Here is a 23957-nt window from a genome sequence, read left to right as displayed (position 1 = left end):
ACCGGAGTGAACTCCAACACTTGGCGACTGAGCTGAGGACAAATAAGCAATGCGACCCCAGCTCTCTGCTTCTCCCCGGGGAGAGGCAGAGAGCACATACATATTACATATTAATATTCACCAACATACAGTATGTATGTGGAGATAGGTGGGAGCAAGGCTATGAATTGTCTGAATGCTTGTTTCTCTGATTTCTTGCACCGAGCCACACTTTCTTTGACAGTTTATTTTTAATGAGGTTGGTACTTCTAAGCCTATTTTTCTATTGACTTTTTTTTTCTGCAAATTTTCTCTAAGTCTTCTAGTGTTATTGATATACTCTATAGGGTCAGGAAGGCTGGAAATTCAGCTAAAACCATTATGTTTTGTTGGTATGGTCATCAGTGATGTGGTTAACGGCTTAAACATTTTAAATGATTTACCTAGGCTATATACATTTTGTATAATATCACCACCAGTATTATTGCTTATTTGTGAGCATACTGACCTTTTTGAGTTCATATTTAATGGCCAGTTTGAGCCGTGTGAGGGAGGGGCGACCTGGTAGGTCGTAGCTGTCTTCACTGTCAGTTTCCCCACTCATTATGGCTTCCACCTCCTCTGTACTGCGGCACAGATCCAGAAGACCCACCACGTAGTCCTTACACTGACTCGATAGACAGCAGTAGTCATTCTACACATACCATGCCAGAAAATGTGTATGGATGAGTATATGTCATATTCACAAAGTGAACTGTGTTCGGAACAGAGCGTGCAGCCTCAGGATATTACCATCACCCATGACAAGATACAGCACTAGACAACTGTTCATTAAAGTCGTTGTTTGAACTTAATGAATTATTACATCACCCTGTGGGCTCACCACCCGCAGGGGGAACCGCTGGTGTCAGCTGCACTGTGCGCACAAAATAGGTTTATAATCGCTAAACATACAAAATATCCGTGAAATATGCTTGTATGAGTCGGCCGACATCTGCACATGTCCGCAGTTATCCGCAGAGGCACGTTTTTCCGTTGCCAGGATTTCTGAGCTGCACAAAATTTCGGTTGCGGATGACATCTGCCTTACATACGCAATACATACTCAATCTATGCGCTGTATATCCGCCGTTATCCGCTGATATCTGCAACTGACGGGGTATTGCAGCTTGGCAGCTGGGACAGTGTGTAAAACAGATATATAGCGTGCCGATCACGTTCACATCACAAACTAAAATAAGTTGTAGCGAATGCAGACAGATTGGCCACGAATAAAGTGTTTGTATTACGTCTGCTTTGCATCTGATTTGCAGACAATTTGCAAATGCATAACAAACACTTCAAGTAAACCCAAAGTACTATATAAATGTGGCAGAAATCAACATACTTGCCAGTCATTGCCAGTCCAGCTGTAGAAACGTACAGATGTAGTTATGGATCCCCACAGACGTAGTGTGATAGTTGCTGCCATCCAACAACATACCAATCAACTTGTCCAAGTCCAGCAATTGCTCCAAAGGCTGTGGTGTCTGTGTGAATAGTGATGCCAAAAGGCCCAAGCACACTTCTTTTATGACCACAGTGCAGATGCCGCACACACGCAATATAAGCGCTGTTCCCGCAACACGTGTGCAATGCATTCTCAATACAGCCGTTATACTTCCGTGATAATCGCAATGCGTCCGATCCGTTTCCTCAATACATGCGTTATATATCCATGATTGTTTATCATATATTCGCTATACATTATTAATATATCCGTAATTCATGCTGAGACATTTGTCATTTTTGGCCAATTTTGTTGCGGATGACAACGAACGCCCAAAATTTGTATAATCAATTCATGCGCAATTAATCCTCTCCCCATGTGGGACCGGGTCTTAAACGCCAGTGGGACCTTGCCTTAACATTAGGAACTGCATTGAGATGCTCTGATAAGGCTGCAATTTAACTGACAGCAGCATTCACATTGCAAGGTAAAACTCTTTGTATATTGTGCCTAAAACTCTTGTGACTATATTATCTAGGTTTTTAGATGTTGTTGTTATTGTGTTTGTTTTATGTAAACATTCTGGTATCGATCTCTATGCATGTTTACAAACATTTATGCTTGTACCTTAAACTCTTTTTCGATGTTGGCCAGCATGGCAAGTTCATTGCTGAGCTGCAGAGCTGCCAGCACTGGATCCTCACTGGACAGGGAGAGGTAAGCAGGACTGGCGAGGCCTCTGTAGGCATTGATTCTTGATCGTGAATGGCTGAAGGAGTCATACTGCTGCTGGTAGTTGCAAGAGTCACATCCACAAAAGTAGTCGTGAGGAGGGTCGATGCGGGCTCCTTTACTCAGCAGGGTGTGGACTATTTCATATTCTTGACAGTGCGCTGCGAGAATGATCGGAGTCACGTCATGAGAGAACCTGCACAAATGGGATCAATGATAGCCGATATCACATCCCGAGCTCTAAGCTACTGGGTTTTAAGAGCTTGTACACAAAGTCTTAGTTTCATCAAAATTTCTTCACACTGCCTCACCTTGTCCCGTCTTCATCGTAGGCATAAAAGTCATCCAGCATGTCTGCTTGGGCAGGGCTCGCTGTCAGACGACGCGTATCTCTAAAGGATGGGTGAGCCAACAGGGCCTCTGTGATACGCACATAACCTTTACCTACATTGTGCACAAAAAACAGTGCTTTGTATTTGGTGTAAAAAAATAAAAAAAAAACTTGTGCCAATTTCAAATGTGACTCCATGCAGAATCAGCTGTGGATACCCAGAAATAATGGGAGCAGCCAAAAAAACAAACAAAAAAAAACTTACATTTATTTGCTAAACAGGGAAATTACCACCCCAAGCACATTTTCGAGAGGTGGTATCATTTTGATTTTGGCATCAAATTCTAAACTCCAAAATCATTTCCCAACTGAATTACATCACGATAGGCTGCAGGATATCTTTAGATTTCTTGTTTATCTTTTATACATATACAAATAAATATGAAGAATTGCGGATTTGTTGAAATTTCAGCCGTTTTTGTCTTTTTTCCCCATGTTTGTTGCTTTTGATATATTTTCATATTACATGTTTTATTCACATGTAATTTTCCACTGTGGACCCCGGGAAGATTAGCAGTCACTCTGTGGAAGCTAAAGGAGATTCCATCGATTTCTATTGACGCACTAGATGGAGGACCAGGACGATCCGCTCATTCGCTGACTGTTGCCAGAGCGCCGCCATCTTGGTTGACATAAATAGAAATCAATTTGATCAATGATCAATGTTTTCAAGAGAGTTTCAGCCATAAATCTGCATTTTCCATGCTGTTACTGTGCTATTACATTTATTCAAACTCAGTCCCACATTTGTACAGCCACTATTTGACAAAACAAATCCCGAGGAAGATCAGACTATTTATATAATAGACTTGAATTAATCTGTTCGTCCTAGTCCAGATAGAAAATAATACCATCAGTTTGTCAAGCACACTGTGTCTGCCACCACACGAGATACAATCTGATCCGTAATTAATTTCATTATGAAGTTAAAAATGGGAAATAATCAGGGATGAAAGTAAGAGCTTCGCACGCTCGAATCATATTAAAGAGATTAATATTAAAGACTGCGCTTAACCTTTACAGAATGCTTTTCTGCGAAAATATTAAATCATACAAATAAAATGAAACAGCCACGCCAACCAGGGTGAAAGTAAGATTATTCAGTCATTTCTGGACCAAGTTGAAAGAAATCTGAAAACACTACACTGGAATATTCAGTATATCATAGAGAAATTATCTCATTTGTGTCTTAGTAGAATTCGTAGAACATACAATGTCAAAGCGACTGTCATGTGACCACCAAATTGAGAGTAAAAGAATTTCCATTCTATGAATTTGCTCTGACAGAAAATATCAGGATGGAAAACCTGATGTGGAGAAAAAACCCGAGGCTAATTAAAAAGGGAGTATTCAGGCAGTAAAACTACAGTCACTTTAAAGAATACAGATCAACACAAAAATAAATCATTTTCTAACCTTTATTCAGCAATTTCAGTCATTTCCCCACACCATTTATATTACATATAATACACACTCATGAAAGCTCACTCCACAATTTATTCTTATTCATTTTTTTATTTATTTAACCTTTAATTTAAGCAGCTGATACTCATTTGTCAGCTTGTCGCTGCACCTGATTGCTGCACAAAATAGCATTTTCAGATCACTTTAACCCAAGTTTAAGTCAGCGCATCATCATATTTCTATTTATTCTAATGCCTGACAAAGCGGAATAACGCTAAGCAAGATGAAGGCTGCTGGCGACAGCTCAGGGACTGCATCCGCCATCTAGTCGATTAAATAGAAATCGATGGGAGATCTACATAAATAATAAATAAATGGTGTAATGGCTCATTTCACTGGAATCAAAGGTGAAAGCAGGAATTTCTGGCCAAATTCATACAATATGATCAGTTTTCCAAACAGAAACTTGGGATCGAAATAATTTGATCCCAGAACCTGCTGTCAGGAGACACTGAAATAAATCAAGTGGTGATTTTTATTGAAGCCACATGAGCTTCTGGTCATTTTCCGTCAGGGTGGCGGGGGGTGACTGGTGTAAGTGGGGGTCAGTAAAAAAGTGCCTAGAATTGGCTGGTGTTTCACACTTTAAAGAAAATAAAAAACACAAAAAGAACGGCAAAACACATACATACTTCAGGGTGTGTCCAACCTATAGGGCACTGCAGTCTCGTTTGAACCCTGTGTGATCTCATGCGATTTGACCATTTATGGGGACAGCCGCTCCCGTTGTGCAATATATACACAGCATAACTTCACATGGAAAAATGTATGGTTTTGTTTTCAGCTGCAATCACCGAAGCAGTTGCGATACGTAGGTTTTTTTTTTTTCAGTCCCAGTGGAGAAGAAAAGACAAGGCAAATGGGAGAGGTCGTGTCAGTAAGTGTTAGCCTACACAGCTAACCAGAGTAGCTGCATTCTCTCGTCACTTTTTCTTTTTCTTTTCATTTTCGCTTTGTTTGCATGTAATTTGCCCAATAGCTTAGAAAAATGCTGTGTTTCTGTCCCCGGAAGTAGAGAAATTACATCATGTGTCATATGTTACCCCTTTAGTGCCCGCCCTCAAACGAGACTGCGCTGCCAAATTTGCTTGTTTTTGGCTTGTGTGCACACACACTCACGTAAATGCACACATCTTACTGATGGCTAACAGGAGAGCGTCACCCACTCTGGACAAATCCGACCTCCCGAGCAGCAGCTCTGTCACCTCCAGGTGTTCGTTGGCTACAGCCAACTGCAGTGCATTCTGGCCCATGTAGTCCACAGCGTTGACATTCAAATTGGGGATGTTGACCAGCATTCGCCGCACCTCTGGGATGTTGCCATATTCAGCCGCCTCCAGAAAGCGCTGCTCCACCTCTGACAGGCTGACCGAAGGAGCTGAGAACATATACGAAGGACCACGGAGAACCTGGCGTCGCTTTACAGCGCTGATACGAGCCATCATCTGTCTCTCCGAGCTGCCACGAAGTCAGATGACAAATGCATCTTAAAGTGGTGAACACACATAACGCCTCAGTGACTTGTTCTCAAATTTAGGGAACTTCAAGAGTTTTCAAATGTGGTGTTGATGAGGTTTGACGCATTAAACACGCAGGTCTTCTGCCTTTCTGTGACACATTCCAATAGATACCACATGCTCCAAGATACACCTGATACCATCTTCTCTCAGATGTGAAGCAGTTGGTCCTGATTTTTACTTGGCTGGGAGGACGCTTAGGACAACTAGGTGCTGTGTGTGTTTCTCCATAGAACTGAAGTTGCATCAGGAAGGGCATCCAGTGTAAATGTGCCAAATCACCATGTGGCTATGTAGTCAATCTGTTGTTGCAACTCAAAAGCAACCACGGGCAGCCAAACGATGAACAACGTCATCTCTCTATCAGTCTTTTGAGTGGTATAGCTGATAAATTTAACCTGCTTTCCTTCAGGACTATTTTTTTTGCACCTTCTGTGTTTTTGTGGATTAATTCTACATTTGTTCCTGTCTTCAGATCCCTACCGCCACTGCAACTCCACTGACGCCCACCTGGACCTGGCAAATATCACATCACGCCCTGGCCTCCTTCTGTGCTTCATCCATCCCATTTGCACATTCAGATGAACACATGTGCCATTTTACTCTAATTCTGCCTCATTGCAATTGAGTCCAACTGCTTGTTCCTAGTTTGTCCTAACACTGACTGACTGATATAAGTCAACCTTTATTTCATTAAATAAATTTGCATTACACTATAAATGAATAAAGATACATTAATTGTACATGAATGCACATACATTATTATCTCCATTAACAAAAAACTATTTGGTTCAGAATTGTGGGGAAGGAAAATGTGCACAGAATTTATTGTGTTTCGGATGAAAGATTGAAAAGATTGATGCGGTGCTGGTATAGCCTTTTGTGTAAAGGTTGCTTAGTCTCACCTATGTAGTGTTCATTACAGTTTTCCTGACATCTGATATAATACACTACATTGCTCTGTTTGTAACTATGGATCCTGTCCTTAGGGTGAACTAATTTCTGTCTCAAGGTGTTAACCGGTTTAAAGTAAACTGGGATTTTGTGCTGTCTGAAGATCCTCTGTAGTTTTTCCCCTACTCCTGCTAAATAAGGGAGAGACACTCCTCTTTTTCTTGTCTCCGTCTCCTGTCTATCTGGTCTCTTTGTTTTCTGGGACTTCTGCACTTTGTCCAGGGACCATCGTGGGTACCCACATACTGTAAACCCAGCCTTAACCGGGGAGGGGGTCTGAGACACGCTTTGTCCCCTGTTTACAATGGGGTACTCAGGTCAAAGCAGTTTCAGTCTTTTGTTCATGGTAATGAGTCATTCACATCATCAGGAGAGTCGTCAAGGGAGCCATTAGGAGAGGCTTCCGTCCCATCATTAGGAGGGACAGCTGCCCTGTCATTAGGAAGGTGCTAACTAGAGCACAATAGGTGCTAATTAGAGCTATTGTTTAGTCACTCGCCTATAGCAGTCGGCCTCTCGGTAGGAGGGGTCTGGTTAGGTTTTTAAAAAAACTCCAGCTTTTATTGGCTTCTGTATTTTCTTCTCTACAAGAGTCAAGACAGAAGTCAGACTACCAGAGCAAATTTTAGCTGAAGAAGCTTCTGCGATTTGAAGCGAAATGTCCTCACGTCAAGCAACGCAGTCCAGTCAAAGATTCAAGCTTCTCTACTATAGAAACCACCTGGACAACTGAGAGCCTACACAGAAAGTTTTGACTGTGTTGAATGCTTGGTTTGCAGAGTAAATGCCAAACAATGTTGACGTCCATTGGATTCTATGGCATATGACGTATGTTACCCTGTAATGTGACAACTAAGCATGACAGATGGTGCAAACTATTCCTCTTTAAACCCCTATTACCTCAACCAATAATTTGCATCACATTTTACAAAAACTGGAGCAGCTTTAACTTTTGACCTCTGTACAAACTGAACCTGACCTTTGTCACCATTTTTGCTGTTCTTACCTCATAACTCCATAACATTCAATTATAGATAGTCCAAACTATACCTTTTTGGAATAGCTATGATCAGACAAATAATGTGTTATACTTTTCAATATGATTGGAGCATTTTTAAATTTTGACCCCTGAGTAATTCTTCATTGACCCCTACCTGACCACCATATTGGATTTTCAAGTGGCCAGCACTTTTTTCTCAAACACTGATTTATGAAGAACATTCATGCCAAATCTGATGCTTGTATGACCAAGTGAACGATTCTGACCAAAGGTCATACTTATCTGCTCCACTAAGATTAGATAGAATTTTATTAATCCCTTTTGGGAAGACTCCGTCAGGGAAATTGAGGTTCCAACAACAATGTATAGCACAAAATAGCAAAAGTGAAAGTAAAAAAGAAAAACATTTTGCAAATATAAATATGAATACATATACACAAAATAAATACCAGACATACTGATTGCTACTGTCTTACTGGTGACTACTTTTTGTCTCCTTCCCGTCCTCTGTCTTCCTGTTATTCCTCCTGAGGGGCTGTACAGTCTGATAGCCTGAGGGACAAAGGAGTGGGAAACCAGCCAGTCCTCAAATTATTCACCTGAACACATGCAGCTGAGGCTTTATACAGAGATTTGACTGCATTATAAAATCTACCTGAAATGCCATATGTTAATAATTTAAACTGCAGCAGGTCTCTGTTAACCCAGTCAAAAGCCTTCTGTAAATCAATAAAACAAGGAAATGTATGTTTTCCTTCATATAGTCTGGCCCTTACCACTGATCATAGAATATATATGGTCAATGCAAGACCTACCTTTTCGAAAGCCATTTTGTTCATACAGTATTATGTGCTTCAATATACTGATTCAGTCTGTTGTTGAGGATACCAGAATAGAGTTTGTAAACTGTACTTAGAAAACTGATATCTCTATGATGATGAGATCAGTGGTTCTCTTGGGTCAGCCTTTGAAGATTTTGGTATAGGTTTTATTATTGACCAATGCCACTCTGATGCAACAATAGAATTTGAAAAACAGGCTTGAAAAAGACCCTGCATATATATATATATATATATATATATATATATATATATATATATATATATATATATATATATATATATATATGCACAACTCCAATTCCAATGGAGTTGTCTTGTCTTGCTGAAATAAGCCTGAAAAAGACGTTGCTTGGATGGCAGCATATATATATATATATATATATATATATATATATATATATATATATATATATATATATATATATATATATATATATATATATATATATATATATACACACACACACACACACACACACACACACACACACACACACACACACATATAATGTGGAGGTCAAAGGACAACGTAGGATCAAAAATTACCCAAAGGTTCCTCACTTTGTCAAGGTGATGTATGACACACAAGCCTAGGCTAAGTGTTAGCTGGTCAAATGCTGATTAAGGACTTACCTGAGGCATCGTCCAGAGTAGCAGTTTTCCTCTCCAAAATCATCAAACAGCAGCAGGTTATCACGGCTCCGGGCCCTGCGGCTGGTATGAGACCCCGTGGTCTGTCTATAGTTCATCCTGGAGGTGACCAGCAGCTTCTGCTGGTGTTTCTTATGAACAAGTAATTCTCTCTCTCTCTCTCTCTCTCTCTCTCTCTCTCTCTCTCTCTCTCGCTCTCTCTCTCTCTCTCTCTCTCTGAGAAAGAAAGTGTCCTTCTGGATCTCGCTACACGTTTATTTACAGGACATGTTGAACTTTACATATGTGCGGAGCAGCTCATTGGTTTCACTAAACTTGTAAACTTTTTCTTTTTTGTCCTCATGCTTCAGTCAGATCTGCTAAAGAATGCGGCTGATTTATGAACATGAAAGAATACTGGCCAAATATTGCGCTTTTCCAACAGGTTTAATCTCCAGGCTGTTAATCCTCAATGTTTAGAGTACATGCTGACTTTTGGATGAGTGTGCAGGACGAACCGATGGCTGATGAACAGCAGATGAGATTCCTCCGGGTTTATATTCCCAGTAGACTTTGTTTCCTGTGTGCTCCTGCTCTCCACTGATCCCTGTCCAGTGTGGGAAAATGACTTCCCTCTGTGCACAAACACACACATACCATATGTGTATATGGCATGCGTATGTATCTATGCATGTCTGTATGTGTGAGCGTGCCAACCAGCATGTCAGACACATCCTCAGAATGGGATCAGGATTTTCTGGACTGTGTGTTGGTCTTCACTGTCTCTTCTCTTTGTTTGTTTGGTTGTTTTTTTGTTATTTTTACCCTATGCTCTTCAACAGTTCATCACATTAGTGTAATTCTTTATCATAAATGTCACATAAAACACCCCATTCCTTCAAGTGAATATCTTAATAGAAAATGATTTGATAAATCGCCGTCTCTGATGTACCAGCGCGGCAGAGAAAATTCCCTTTTAAGGACCTGACTGTTGAAGATTAGTCACTTTGAATGTTTTGTGGTGTAATAGTGTCATATTTTATGAGGAAGATGGCAGCGGGGAAAAGGGAGGTAAGGTCTAACAAATGTCACCCGTGTGGACTTTTTTCACCTCCAGAATGGACCTGGGCCTGGTTCTGGCTGTAAACACTGTCAACTCAAACATACACACAGCCTCACTGAGGGGCATGTGCATCTGGATCAGGGTATTCTTTGTGAATTTTTTGGCTTTACTAACCCAAAGCGATAAACACACAGCAGACCACACAAACAGCCGAAGCTCCCACAGTGTTATCGCCACAATCCAGTGGCGGTTTTTGTCCATTTCAACTGGGGGGGGCTTGTTATGAACACACAAGACCATGAACCTCAGATAAAAACCAGACAGCCTCAAGTAATGTCCGCGATCAGTATACAAAAGATAATCAAACTAGTGATGTTTTTCCAGCTTAGCACATTTCTTTATTTTTGGTTTTGTTCAAAAGTGCTACAGTGAGCAAAATGCAGATAGCTACTGTTGATAACTTCATTTTCTTTTTCACACCACATTGACAGCATTTCGTTCAAATATAAATGCGGAACATTATTTATTTTCCATGAAAGGTTAATGGCGTCAGTGCTTGGCTAACATTAGCAGACACCGATTCTTCGAGGATTTTCCTTCAAAAAGAAGTAAGTGTTATCAACATGATTTCTCAAATATCTGTGTTAAATAGGTTTTTATCACCAGTAACAAAACTCAATTTAAAAAATGAGTGAAACCTATAAAATGAACATTCATTAGCTAGAATTGCAATTAAAACTAAAAGGGAACCTGCATCCTATGCAAATTAATTATTTGTGATTCAGTGTTACTATAATCAATGGTTCTTTGTGGTCTTTATCTTTCTTTCCAACACTGAACTACTTTATCTTTGATAAATACATGACCGTTACACCATGTTTAATTCATTTTGGGAGTTTCTGTGGGATTCTTCCTTTTTTTTTTTGTTGGCTCAAGGTCACCACAGCGGGTCCTTTGTGGATCCACATGTTTTTTTAACACAAGTTTTAGTTTTATGCAGGATGCCCTTCCTGAATACCTCCAAATGTACAATGACCAACTTAATGGGAAGCAAGCCAACAATCGCTGTACCACCGTGCGCCTTCTATCACCTGAAAACAGTTATGACTTTGGGTTTAATGTCACCAAAGGTCAAGGGACCAAAAGAAAGGTGATATATATGACTTCATATTAGTCCAGGACCATGTGTGTATCTTTAGCCAGTTCCTTGAAACAGCCATCCACCTCATATCAGAAAAGCTGGGAAGATATGGAAAGTGCTAATAAAATGAAAAAGCAGTGATGGACTTCTGTGATTGTGGTTGTTGAAACTCTACATTGTGCATTTTGTGTGTGTGTGTGTGTGTGTGTGTGTGTGTGTGTGTGTGTGTGTGTGTGTGTGTGTGTGTGTGTGTGTGTGTGTGTGTGTGTTGTGTCAACAGTTATACAGCTTCACATAAAAGGGAGGCATCAGTGCCAATCCCAGCAAAGAACCTCTGCACGGAAATCACCACACCCTCAAGGAACTGTTGCATCCCTTTTATTTACTCAAGTCAATGTTCTAAAGAGTCAAAATGGTAATATTCTGAATTAAACCATAAAGTGATAGCTTTATGAAATAATTATTGGTCAAAGTGAAACAATCAAGCAAGAAACTGCACCAAAAAGCCTTTTTAATCCATAATGTGTAATGAAGCAGTGCAGCTTCTTCTTTTCTCTCCTTTCTCCTCTTGTTTCTCCTCTGTACTGTTCCCACTCAGTTATAAGTCGGAATCCTCTTGATCTTCATGGTTACAGATTTGATAAGGTGAGGGACACCATTGTGTCTCCAGGTGTCCCAGAGGATGTGTGTTCTTTGTCCATGAGTCTTCTCCTCATCCTCTGGGGAGCCGTTGAGGTTTGCCAGTCCACACTGGTTGAACCACCAACCTGTGTGGTTGTGCCGGTCGCTGCAGCTTTCCACTGTGGACTTGCCGATGGAGCAGAAAGGATTGCAGCCGTCGTTGTCCACATCAGATGCACTGAAAGGCGCCGTGTCCTGATTCTGCTCCTGGTTGTATCCCCGAAATGCATCACCTACACAGAAAAACTCACACAAGTGCACAGAGGAAAGTTTGTGTGTGTGTGTGTGTGTGTGTGTGTGTGTGTGTGTGTGTGTGTGTGTGTGTGTGTGTGTGTGTGTGTGTGTGTGTGTGTGTGTGTGTGTGTGTGTGTGCATAATTCATTTACCAGTCATGCTCTACTTCACATCAACAGAGGCATTCTAAGAGCTGAGGCACATTGTTTTATTTTTCTATTCATACCTGCACTGCCTGCATATCTTCCCAGGTGCACACTGAAGAACTGTGATTCACCATCCAGCCAGAAATCATCATAAGAAGCATAAGAGGTGATGTCATCATGGGAGACCAGAGCGATGTGAAGCTGGAAACGGGTGTCTTTCTGGTTAACTATTTGAAGCATTTTTCTCAGACCCAACCAATGTTCTCCTACACACACACACACACACACACACACACACACACAGAGGATATACGAGGGCTGTCAATAAAGTATAGGTCCTTTTTATTTTTTTCAAAAACTATATGGATTTCATTCATATGTTTTTACGTCAGACATGCTTGAACCCTCGTGCGCATGCGTGAGTTTTTCCACGCCTGTCGGTGACGTCATTCGCCTGTGAGCACTCCTTGTGGGAGGAGTCGTCCAGCCCCTCTTCGGAATTCCTTTGTCTGAGAAGTTGCTGAGAGACTGGCGCTTTGTTTAATCAAAATTTTTTCTAAACCTGTGAGACACATTGAAGTGGACACAGTTCGAAAAATTAAGCTGGTTTTCGGTGAAAATTTTAACGGCTGATGAGAGATTTTGAGGTGATACTGTCGCTTTAAGGACTTCCCACGGTGCGAGACGTCGCGCAGCGCTCTCAGGCGCCGTCGTCAGCCTGTTTCAAGCTGAAAACCTCCACATTTCAGGCTCTATTGATCCAGGACGTCGTGAGAGAACAGAGAAGTTTCAGAAGAAGTCGGTTTCAGCATTTTATCCAGACATTCACTGTTAAAGGAGATTTTTTTAATGAAAGACGTGCGGACGGGTCAGCACGTCGGGACGCAACCGGCGCGTTGCGGCGGCACAGGAAAAACACCTCCGTGTTGATAACCATTTGTAAAATCCAGGTGGCTTTTGATGGCTTTCAGTGGAGTGAGTATCTGAGAAATTGTTTAATAGTTGGGCATGTTCCAACTTGTCCTTAAGGCTTCCAACAGACGCTGCAATCCGTCCGCACGTCTTTCATTAAAAAAATCTCCTTTAACAGTGGAATATTCGGATAAAATGCTGAAACCGACTTCTTCTGAAACTTCTCTGTTCTCTCACGACGTCCTGGATCAATAGAGCCTGAAATGTGGAGGTTTTCAGCTTGAAACAGGCTGACGACGGCGCCTGGGAGCGCTGCACGACGTCCCACTGCGTGGGAAGTCCTTAAAGCGAAAGTATCACCTCAAAATCTCTCATCAGCCGTTAAAATTTTCACCGAAAACCAGCTTAATTTTTCGAACCGTGTCCACTTCAATGTGTCTCACAGGTTTAGAAAAAATTTTGATCAAACAAAGCACCAGTCTCTCAGCAACTTCTCAGACAAAGGAATTCCGACGAGGGGCTGGACGACTCCTCCCACAAGGAGTGCTCACAGGCGAATGACGTCACCGACAGGCGTGGAAAAACTCACGCATGCGCACGAGGGTTCAAGCATGTCTGACGTAAAAACATATGAATGAAATCCATATAGTTTTTGAAAAAATTAAAAAGGACCTATACTTTATTGACAGCCCTCGTACGTGTGATCATTGCAGTCAGGTCTAGGAGCTTGCCGCCCATTACCACATCCGCAACAGTATGGAACCACCTTGGGTCCTGGATGGCAACCATCCAGACAGACAATCGGTCCATCATCACCTCTCAAAGGGAGTTATCTATCCACCAACATAGTCATGTGAAATGTGGGCATCCCCTTGGCCTTCTCCAGCTAGTGGGAGAGACAAAAGAAATTTAGTCACATCTTTATAATATCCAATATACTGTATGGTACATCTAATACTTGCCATTAGCCAAAAAAGGAGCTCTGAATGCAGTGTACTTTTTCTTTTTCTTCTTATTGTATTTTTGTTTTCGTTATCTACAACATCCAAATGAAGAGTTTTTAATGTGCACACAATTAATGGATTGACACAATTAAAAATTCAAACAGTTTGGGTAGTGAGGCCTGATACTAGTGATGTGAGTTAACAATCACGTGGCTCATTTTGTGTGTATTTTTGTTCTCAAAAACACAAAGATGGATTCCTGAACAGGCCAACCAGGCCCAGGCGTCCAAGGGGTCAGGGGGCCCTAGAGCCCAAGCCTCTGCACCACTGTGTTATCCACCCTGACATGTTAATGGGCCCCTGAAGCCAAATAACAAGAGTTATGTTATGTGATATACCTAATTAGGGCTCCTCAATCATATAGCATGCGGTATGTTATTTTTATGTCTTAATAGGGACCTTTAATCATATACCACAGGTTATGATATTTACCCATGATATCTGAATAGGGTCACGCAGTGAAATGACATTGGTTATTATGTGAAGTTTTCATTGGGTCCCTTAAGCGGGGTTATCCACTCCTGATGTCTGAATACGGCTTCCAGTCAAATGTCAAAGGTTACATTATGGGATAGGTCTTTATTGAGCCCCTCACCTCCTGGGGGGAGGTGATGGTCTAGTGGTTAAGGCGTTGGGCTTGAGATCAGAAGATCCTCGGTTCAAATCCCAGCCTGACTGGAAAATCACTAAGGGCCCTTGGGCAAGTTCCTTAATCCCCTAGTTGCTTCCGGTATGTAGTGAGCGCCTTGTATGGCAGCAGCCCTACATCGGGGTGAATGTGAGGCATTATTGTAAAGCGCTTTGAGCGTCTGATGCAGATGGAAAAGTGCTATATAAATGCAGTCCATTTACCATTTATGCCACATGTGTTGTGGGGGGCACATGCAACACACACACACGCCACATGTGTTGAGGGGGGAGCCGACACTCTGGCACACCACATGTGTGTTGCTTGGCAACTCCACAGTCATGGGGCACTTAGACAAATTTCACAGTCAGCTTGAAAGTGGTCAGCTGCTCACTATTTTCATGCTGACAGCGCGAATGGTACCACATTTTCCAGCGAGCGGTGTTGGATGTTCACGTTTGTCACCTGGAATTTGGCCAATACGTGGCATGAGAGGTATCAAATGGGCTCTCGCAGAGCACTCTCTGTCTTTCAGTCGCTGGTGTGCGTGAATAGTTGTAGTGACAGGTGTACACGTGTACAGGTGTACGAGGCGTTAGAGGCGGCTCTAATTTTTCATGAATGACAATTTCTCCTTCACACGCTCGTCAACTTCAATCATGTTATGTGTGAAGGGGCCCTTAGATGGAATATTTGAGGTGTACTTTGTTAATAATAATAATAATAATAATAATAATAATAATAATAATAAATAACATTTGCTGATTAAAAGCAGGGGTTCACAGAATCATAAGCCATCCATGCAAAAACATGACTCATATAATGTACAACCTGCAAGATGTCCAAACCCGCTGGCATAATCAGCCCAGGGTCGCTTGAAGTCAGTTAATCCATCAGTCCTCCTCTGCATCACCGTCCAGCCACCTTCCATATAGTCCATCTCACAGAATACCTACGACACAAGATGTACTTTGTGCAGGGACTTTTCCATTGTTCTCAGCAAAAGCTATGCACAAAATCAACTTGAATTTCTGACACTCACCTCTTCTAGTAATATATCCCAGCTACTTTACTCATTACTCGCACTTTGTAAAATCCTAGAATTTATGATCATCACCTGTTATTATAACTATAGGAATCTCTCAGGGCTCCTCAATTGGCTAAGCCCTCTTCTGCATCTACAACCCCAATTCAGAAAATGTTTGGATAATATGGAAAATGCAAATAATAAACAAAAACAATAATGTTTATATTTATTTTGAATTCTGTTTCATTGCAGACAGTGTGAACCCAAGATATTTCATGTTTTGTGCGGTCACCTTAATTTCATTTGTTAATATACCTCTATTGTTGGGCTTAAGGTGTTGGGCTTGAGTCCAGAAGATCATGGGCTCAAATCCCCGCCTGACTGGAAAATCACTAAGAGCCCTTGGGCAAGGCCTTTAATCCCCTATTGCTCCCGGTGTGTAGTGAGCACCTTGTATGGCAGCACCCTGACATCGGGGTGAATGTGAGGCATGATTGTAAAGCGCTTTGAGCGTCTGATGCAGATGGAAAAGCGCTATATAAATGCAGTCCATTTACCATTTTACCATTTATTGCTTCATTTCAGGTCTGCATCGCATTCCAAAAGAAAATTTTGGGTAAAAATAAATAAATAAATAAATAAATAGATAGATAGATAGATAGATAAATAAATAAATAATGATGTTATTTCAAACAGGTGATGTCAACAGGTAACTGTAATCACAATTTGGTGCCAAAATGGTATCCATGAAAGGCAGATGAACTCCAGTTTGTCAACAAATGCACGAGAAAATACATAATTAAAAAAGTGTAAAAACAAGGTTCCTCAACGAACGATGTGAAGAGATTAATGTATTTTCCCTCTAATGTGTACAATATCATTAAATGATTCAAGGAATCTGAAGGAATTTCAGTGCATCATTCATCAATAGCTGACATAACCGCATGGGCAAGGGATTACTTTGAGAAACCTTTACCAAGCACTACAACATGGACTTAATGTCACTTTAAACTTTACTGTGCGAAAAAGAAGTCTGATGTTAACCTAGTCCAGAAGCAGCATCAATTTCTCTGGGCTCAGAACCATCTGGGTTGGACCATCACACTGTGTAAATATATTGTGGTCAGACAAATCAGTATTTTTGGATGAAAATGATACGGTGTGTTTAGGGCCAGTGACAAAAAGGACCATCCAGACTGTTATCAGCAACAAGTCTCAAAGCCAGGGTCTGTCATGGTATGGGGTTGTGTCAGATCTCTTGGCCAAGGTAATGTACACTTCTGTGATGGCAGCATTAATGAAGAAAAGTACAAAGATTTTAGAGCAACACATGCTGCCGTTAAGACATCTTTTCCAGAGACATTCATGCATTTTCAATTTAAATTCAATTTATTTTCATTTATATAGCGCCAAATCACAACAAAGTTGCCTCAAGGAATCTTGACAACATGACAATGCAAAATCACATTCTGCACATATTACAAAGGCATGGCTGCCGAGGTTGTGGTACTGGACCAGCCTGCCTCCAGTCTTGCCCCCAGTAGAGAATTTTGAAATGCAAATATGCAACCATAATGACCCCATGCTGTTGCACACCCATAAGACGTGTCTGGGCTGATGAATGAGTGACACTGAGAGTGTCTGGGTGAATTGTGCATCTACCTCAAATGATGAATCGGTATTCTCTGGGTGGATGATATAAATACCACTGGGGATCTTTGGGACCACTGTGAGAAGATTGTCCTTGATTTCACTGCAGTCTTGTCCTAATCAGAACAAAGGATGATTTTGATCATCAGGAATTCTTTTAAAAATGTGTAGAGCAGCTACTGTTGCAACAGCTGAGAAGTGAAGAATGGGAGTGTCTGGTTTTACGATTATCCTACATCAAAATTAAAATCCAGGCTTTCAATGACTTCCTGGACTCAGCCATGAGAAGTGAACATGTATGAGGTGAAACTTGTTGAAAAATTCAGTTTTCTAGGAGCTTCTGAGTTTGAGAGATGTCAATACGGGGGTTCAGTAGTAAAGTAAATGTGGTGATGCGTGGCTCCAGTGCGTGCTCCCAGTATAGATTGTCAGCGTTTGTATGCTGCCAGAATATCTGAAAACCCAGTTTTTAGATTGTGATATTAATGCAGATCTCAACGTGGAAGAGGCTTGGCAGAAGTATGCACTCTCCCAATTATTCTCAGGTTGTAACATCTTTTTGGTTGCATTGTAAACCTTGTGTCTGCAGATTAGTTTAATGTAAAAACTGTAATATTCAAGAAAACTCTTTTTTAAATACTCCACTTTTGAAGCCTAGTGGTGACTGTGTGCAGGCCCGGATCCAGACCGGTTTGGACCGATGCAGTTGTATCGGTCAAATTTTTTTACACATCGTTCGTCATCGGTAAAAAAAAAAAAAAACTTGAATAATCCCGAATAGTGCCGAACGTGTCCCCGCGGTGAACACAGCTTTGGTTTTCATGTCAACCTATAGTCCGTAAATTATACGGATTTTTTCAAGTTTCAGAGTCATACGGACGTACAAATAAATTCGGATATTCAGGGTTTGGTCTGCAGCGGCTCTGTAATCAACCATTTCTGCAGCGCGACTCCACTTTGAAGCCGTGAACCATTGAAGCAACACTTCGATTCAGTGGCTCATGGTTCTTTGATTCACTGCTCTTCAGAAGCGGTAAGTCCGCTTCTTAACCCCTCTCAAAGCCATTAAAATACCATGAGTCACTTTTGTGTGGATTAAAGTCATTAACTGGGACTCATGTCTTGTTGCAGTCAAGAAACGAGAATCGTCCTCCGTTCCGTTGCACAGCTCCAAACGCTGCGCGGCTCTCTGCTGAGACAGAGTCCGGTCAGAATTAATAACTTCAAAATAAATTGCCGCTTTAAATAAAATGACACCTCTTTCCAAACGTTGTAATACAGACAAGAAAGTACAATCGACTAAAATGTTTTTTTCCTCCCAAAATGAAACATGCTGTATTTCTTTACAAATTACATCCTGAAGTGAAGCACAGCAGCTGTAAGAGTTCAGCTCAGATATATGGAAAGACATTCATGCCAATAATGTCTGAAAGGAAATGCTTTTGACAAAAACTACAGATTTTGTTTATTCCTATTTATGTCCAGAGATCAAGGCTCCACCATGTAGAGTTTATTATGTCCAAAGTTTAAGGATCCAGTGACCAATTTCATATTTATTTACTTTAAGACTCAATAAAATGTTCAATTTTAATTCAGTTTCAATTCAATCGGCTTATAAAGTGCCAAATCACAACATAATCTAAATATACTAAAACAAATACATCACAATTGTACACATATCACAATTGTGATATGTGTACAATTGTGATGTATTTGTTTTAGTATATTTAGTCATGGACATGATGAATATTGTTACCTGCTGGACTGTTTCTAATTTTGATTGGTATCAATGGAAAATGTCTTCTGTGAACTGTCTGTATCTCAATATATTATTATTAAGAATATATGCAGTCATATTTTTTATTGATTTTATCAATTGAAAAAAATCATATATAGATTCAGGTATAATTGAAAGATTTAGGCAATAAATTTGATCCTGTTTACAGTCAATTTTTGTTATAGTTGGGTTTTTTTTAGGACATCGTATTTATACAAATAAGAAGTGTTCACTATGGTCCATGAAGTATAATAAATATATTAAAAGAAGTGTGACAGTGTATGTTGCACACAAATAAAAGAATGAAGATTATTGAATAACAAGACGCGTACGATTTTTATTTTATCATTGGGCAAAAATGCATGTCAGATTTTCACTATGGATCCAGCCCTGGTGTGTGCGTGTGTCCATGCATGTGCAGAGAGAGTTACCGTGGGACGGCACAGGTTTGACAGTGAACATCTCAGTGTTGCTTCTCTGAACCTCTGAGCTGAGCGTCTGCACTTTGGTCATCATCTCTGTGATCTGTAAATTTGACACAACTATACAACCAACCAATCAGACATTTGGCAACACTTTGAACTGAGAGACAAACTCAACTTTACCTGGTTGCTGAGGACATCCAGGGCCTTCTGTTGCTCTTCCATCACATCCCTGATCAGCTTCCGGGTGCTACGTCCAAATGCCAAAAGTGACTGCTGCAGCTGGCCTGCAAACACAAACAATAATTATGAGGATGATGACAATGATGGTGATGATCAATGTGACAAAAACACAAAGAGGGAGGTAGAGCTTTCACCACAAACTGAATGTTTCTCATCTCTCAGCAGCTTAACAGTGATGTCACATGGGATGGCGCACGTCTCTTGACCTTTGTCCCCCTTAAATTGTCTTTGACTTTTGACGGGGGTGTTGGAGACGTCCTCATTGAGTGTCTTTGAATGGTTGGAATGTGTGCTACTTCCTGTTTCCTAGCATTTAAAAACAGGATGACAGTGAACATTTCATCAGTAACAACCTCCATCTAGTTTGAGTTGAATTCAAGTATTTCATGAAGAATTACAGATTGAACTACAAGGGCACTTGTTAGCTTGCATACCTACCCCACCACCTCAGAATATTAAAAATCTAAATTGTAATATCCACTTCATCAAGGAATAATAAGCCATTCTCTGCTGTGCACAGCCTCCACACATTTTGCCCCTCATTAATACGATGAGTCACTTGCTATATCAAAGGTGTGGCTGACAAGTAGAGCACAAAATCAATACCTTAATTCTTTCAGGGCCAAATCTCTGTGTCTGTTATATGTTACTTAGTCTGTTCAGTGAAAAACTCAAAAACCACACATAGTTGTAAATTAGTTAAAAATGTGGAGTAAGATTTTTCTAAGCAAAATTGGATCTATGGGGGTTTTTAAGCACATTATAAATCCCTTTGCTCACAGTGGAGGCACTCGGCTCATGCTAATGTTAGCCCTTTAAAGGGGCACTAAGTAACTTTTTTAACCTTAATTTTACAGTTTGGGAGTAATTGTAATGGTTAAATTCCTCCCCATTTTGGGGAGAATGGGGGCTCTCTCTCCCCCACCAAGGGGCCCATAGCAGAAAGCCAGCCTTTGAACCAGTCTCAGGTTACACGAGAAACACAAACTGCTTTACGGCACTACAACTGCAAATACAACAACAACACATACACGTACACACTACCCTATTGTGGCACCGGTGAGCTACTGGCTATAAGAACTAGCTAGCAAAGGCTTTATTTCTTACATGTCCGTTATCATGACAGAGCCAGCTTGGGGGGGGCAAGCAGTGTCAGAGAAAGAACCCTAGGTGTACAAACTGAATTTGAGTTTTTGTTGTGCTTTTGTTTTATTTTGTTTGTAGGGCCAAAGTAGATGGTCTCCCCATTGAGTCTGGCCTACTTTAGGTTTCTTCCTTTCCTGGTTCTCTCCCTCAGCCCCAACCAGTCCCAGCAGAAAACTGCCCTCCCTGAGCCTGGTTCTGCTGGAGGTTTCTTCCTGTTAAAAGGGAGATTTTCCTTCCCACTGTTGCCAAGTGCTTGCCCACAGGGGGTCGTTTTGACCGTTGGGGTTTTTCCGTAATTATTGTATGGCCTTGCCTTACAATATAAGGCGCCTTGGGGCAACTGTTTGTTGTGATTTGGCGCTATATAAATAAAATTGATTTGATTTGATTTGATTCCTATAATCAAAAAAGACCTGGGAGATTTTTTTTTTCTTATTATTATTTTTAACCACTGCTGCCAATGTGCTTGCTCATGGGGTGGGTAATGTTTAACCCTCATTCATGTTTTGTACAAATTAAAATTATCATCATCATCATTATTAATATTGTTATTGTGAGGTTCTTGACTGTTCTTAGTCCTTGTGTTTTTGTTGACCAGTTGCAGTTTGCAAGATACCCTCATGGCCATTTCATTGGGGACACCTTGCTAGTAACGGGTTGGACCCCCTTTTGCTTCAGAACTGCCTTAATTCTTCATGGCATAGATTCAACAAGGTGCTGGAAACATTCCTCAGAGATGTTGGTCCATATTGACATGACAGCATCACGCATTCGCCCATTCAACCAGTCTGACCATTCTCCTCTATCCTCTGACATCAACAAGGCATTTTTACCACACAACTGCCGCTCATTGGATATCTTCTCTTTTTCGGACCATTCTCTGTAAACCCTAGAGATGGTTGTGTATGAAAATCTCAGTCGAGCAGCAGTTTCTGAAATACTCAGACCAGCCCGTCTGGCACCAACAACCATGCCACGTTCAAAGTCACTGAAATCTCCTTTCTTCCCCCATTCTGATGCTCGGTTTGAACTTCAGTAAGTCATCTGCACCACGTCTAGATGCCTAAATGCACTGAGTTGCTGCCATGTGATTGGCTGGCTAGCTGTTTGTGTTTACATGCAATTGAACAGCTGTACCTAATAAAGTGGCCGATGAGTGTATATGTAAGATAAAACATTCATTTTTATTTTGAGTTTATAATCCTCTAAATTTTATGTTCTAGGCAATGAAAGAATCACTATAAAAAATAAATGTGCATGTAAGTTTAAAATAGGAAAAATAAAATGTTGAAAATTGTTGGTCAGATTTCACAAAAAATTCTCCACATCTTTTACCTTCTGAAATTGTCTCACAGCCCAGATCCTTTCCTCAGATCTAGTATACATGAAAACCAATGATTTACATAGATAAAGTAAATAGTAAGACATTAAGCAGCTCAACACTGCTCCTAAAATCTCATCATGTTTTATATCCTCAAACAGCTTTCCCTGATTCAGATGTCAACATTAAGTGATAAAAATATTTATGGCATGCACTCTGTACGTACTGCAGAGGAAAGTGAATGAGGTAGAAGCAGCAGCAGGAGGAGGACAGCTGTCATCTGCATTATTATCAGTCCCATCTGTAGGTTGGTGCAACAATTCTTTCCTACAGGACTAAAGGGAGTTGAAGTCCGTCACAGCGAACACCACAAGGCCCTCCTTCATTTATATTTTTTTTTCCACAAAGTTTGCACTGTTTCCATCCTTTTCATCTTGCATGCATCTCCTTTCTTTTCACCCAATTTTATGCTCTCTTTCTCTCCCACTTTTTCCTCTGTCTCCACCTCTTTCTGTCACTCCCACTTTTCCCTGTTGGACCTATGGTAAAATTTCTGATGCAAGGAGTCGACTTGGAAAATGACTGGCTTAGTTGGAAATAGAGGTCTGACTGTGTTTCTGACAACTGGACATGTTGACTTCCTGGTTTGCATCTGTATCCTGCAACCAGCACCTCTATATTTATTGATACTTCATTATTTCAGGATTTTTGTGTATTTCAGACTATTTCAACCAGAGTCCCAAAATGTCATGAATAAAGTGAAAATCTGAAGCACATTTCTGTCAGAGTCCAGCTGGTCCTTCCTGTGAAGTGCCAAAGAAAAGATTGACTGCTGGTGTCGCCCTGCATGAGTTTACAGCTGTGGTCGGTGAGTGGAATGTAAAAGTCCTGGTGCCGCACCTTAGGAGGCCCCCCACATCTGTACCAAGTTACACAGTCTTGTAAAACAGTCTATTCATATGAATACACTCATCATATCTGCTGCTGACAGGACAGTGTATTTTCTTTCAATCAAATCACATGCTTTGAAGGAGTCATAATGTGTTATTAATCTATCTTTCAGTTACATATAGTTCGGGTTGCATGTCATACACTCTCAAAATCCCAAGAGCTTTAGACCTAAATATTATTCTTTGCACATTGTTAAGATAATTAAAGAAGTTTGTTTGAGGACACTCCATTCCCTGTTGCAGATTCAGCCCCGTCTCACTTTTTTCACAAAAAGCACCCGCTTTTTGTGACACGGTTTTCTTCATTTTTCTATTTATAATCGTCCCCTTCTCCTAACTCTAACCATAACCATAGCGTAAGTGTATACCCTCCCCAGACATTAATCATGACCCTCCCAGACTCCCCCTTTCACGCCACATTTTGTGCACCCATCACATAATGAATTCATCCTTCCGTTACGAAAAACGCCTCATTCTCGCACCCCCGTCACAAACCCATAGATTAATGTACTTTTCGTAGCCCAGTCCCACGAAGTACCGTGAGACTGGGATGTACAGATTTTATCTTTTCATATACTACCAATGTTCTGAGTATCACCATAGTCACATAAATA

General features: G+C 40.8%; 2 protein-coding genes across 4 annotated transcripts in view; both read right to left on the bottom strand.

Annotated features, from left to right (window-relative positions):
• Positions 1-9178, bottom strand: part of trpc6a (transient receptor potential cation channel, subfamily C, member 6a) — a 37944-nt gene extending 28766 nt beyond the window's left edge. Inside the window, exons 1-5 of one of the 3 annotated variants that reach the window (XM_034178396.1) lie at positions 9002-9178; positions 5185-5513; positions 2512-2644; positions 2096-2396; positions 488-673 (exon numbers count right to left, since the gene is read on the bottom strand). In XM_034178396.1, coding sequence (XP_034034287.1) covers positions 488-673; positions 2096-2396; positions 2512-2644; positions 5185-5513; positions 9002-9117 — 1065 coding nt within the window. In that variant the 5' untranslated portion in view covers positions 9118-9178. The remainder of the gene's footprint in view (positions 1-487; positions 674-2095; positions 2397-2511; positions 2645-5184; positions 5514-9001) is intronic. The other 2 variants (XM_034178397.1, XM_034178398.1) reach the window with 2 other exon arrangements.
• Positions 9179-11667: 2489 nt separating this feature from the next.
• On the bottom strand, positions 11668-22884 carry angptl5 (angiopoietin-like 5). Its single transcript, XM_034177446.1, has 8 exons — positions 22620-22884; positions 20061-20232; positions 19867-19970; positions 19693-19786; positions 17497-17600; positions 15639-15759; positions 12344-12529; positions 11668-12116 (listed from the first exon to the last, which is right to left on the bottom strand). The coding sequence occupies exons 1-8, from the start codon at positions 22692-22694 to the stop codon at positions 11797-11799; spliced, it is 1176 nt and encodes a 391-aa protein (XP_034033337.1). The 5' UTR covers positions 22695-22884; the 3' UTR covers positions 11668-11796.
• Positions 22885-23957: the final 1073 nt, after the last annotated feature.

Source organism: Thalassophryne amazonica, chromosome 9 (assembly GCF_902500255.1).
Source record: "Thalassophryne amazonica chromosome 9, fThaAma1.1, whole genome shotgun sequence".
Taxonomy (NCBI): Eukaryota; Metazoa; Chordata; class Actinopteri; order Batrachoidiformes; family Batrachoididae; genus Thalassophryne; species Thalassophryne amazonica.
This window is presented reverse-complemented; position numbering and strand designations above follow the sequence as displayed.

Bases quoted from the DNA above. Each gene is read 5' to 3' on its own strand.
- angptl5 (XM_034177446.1), bottom strand. From the start codon at position 22,694: ATGGGACTGATAATAATGCAGATGACAGCTGTCCTCCTCCTGCTGCTG. The intron at 19,787-19,866 runs GTAAAGTTGAGT...TCAAATTTACAG, and splicing joins TGGATGTCCTCAGCAACCAG to ATCACAGAGATGATGACCAA. The intron at 12,530-15,638 runs GTTGTACATTAT...GTGTGTGTGTAG, and splicing joins CGGGTTTGGACATCTTGCAG to GAGAACATTGGTTGGGTCTG.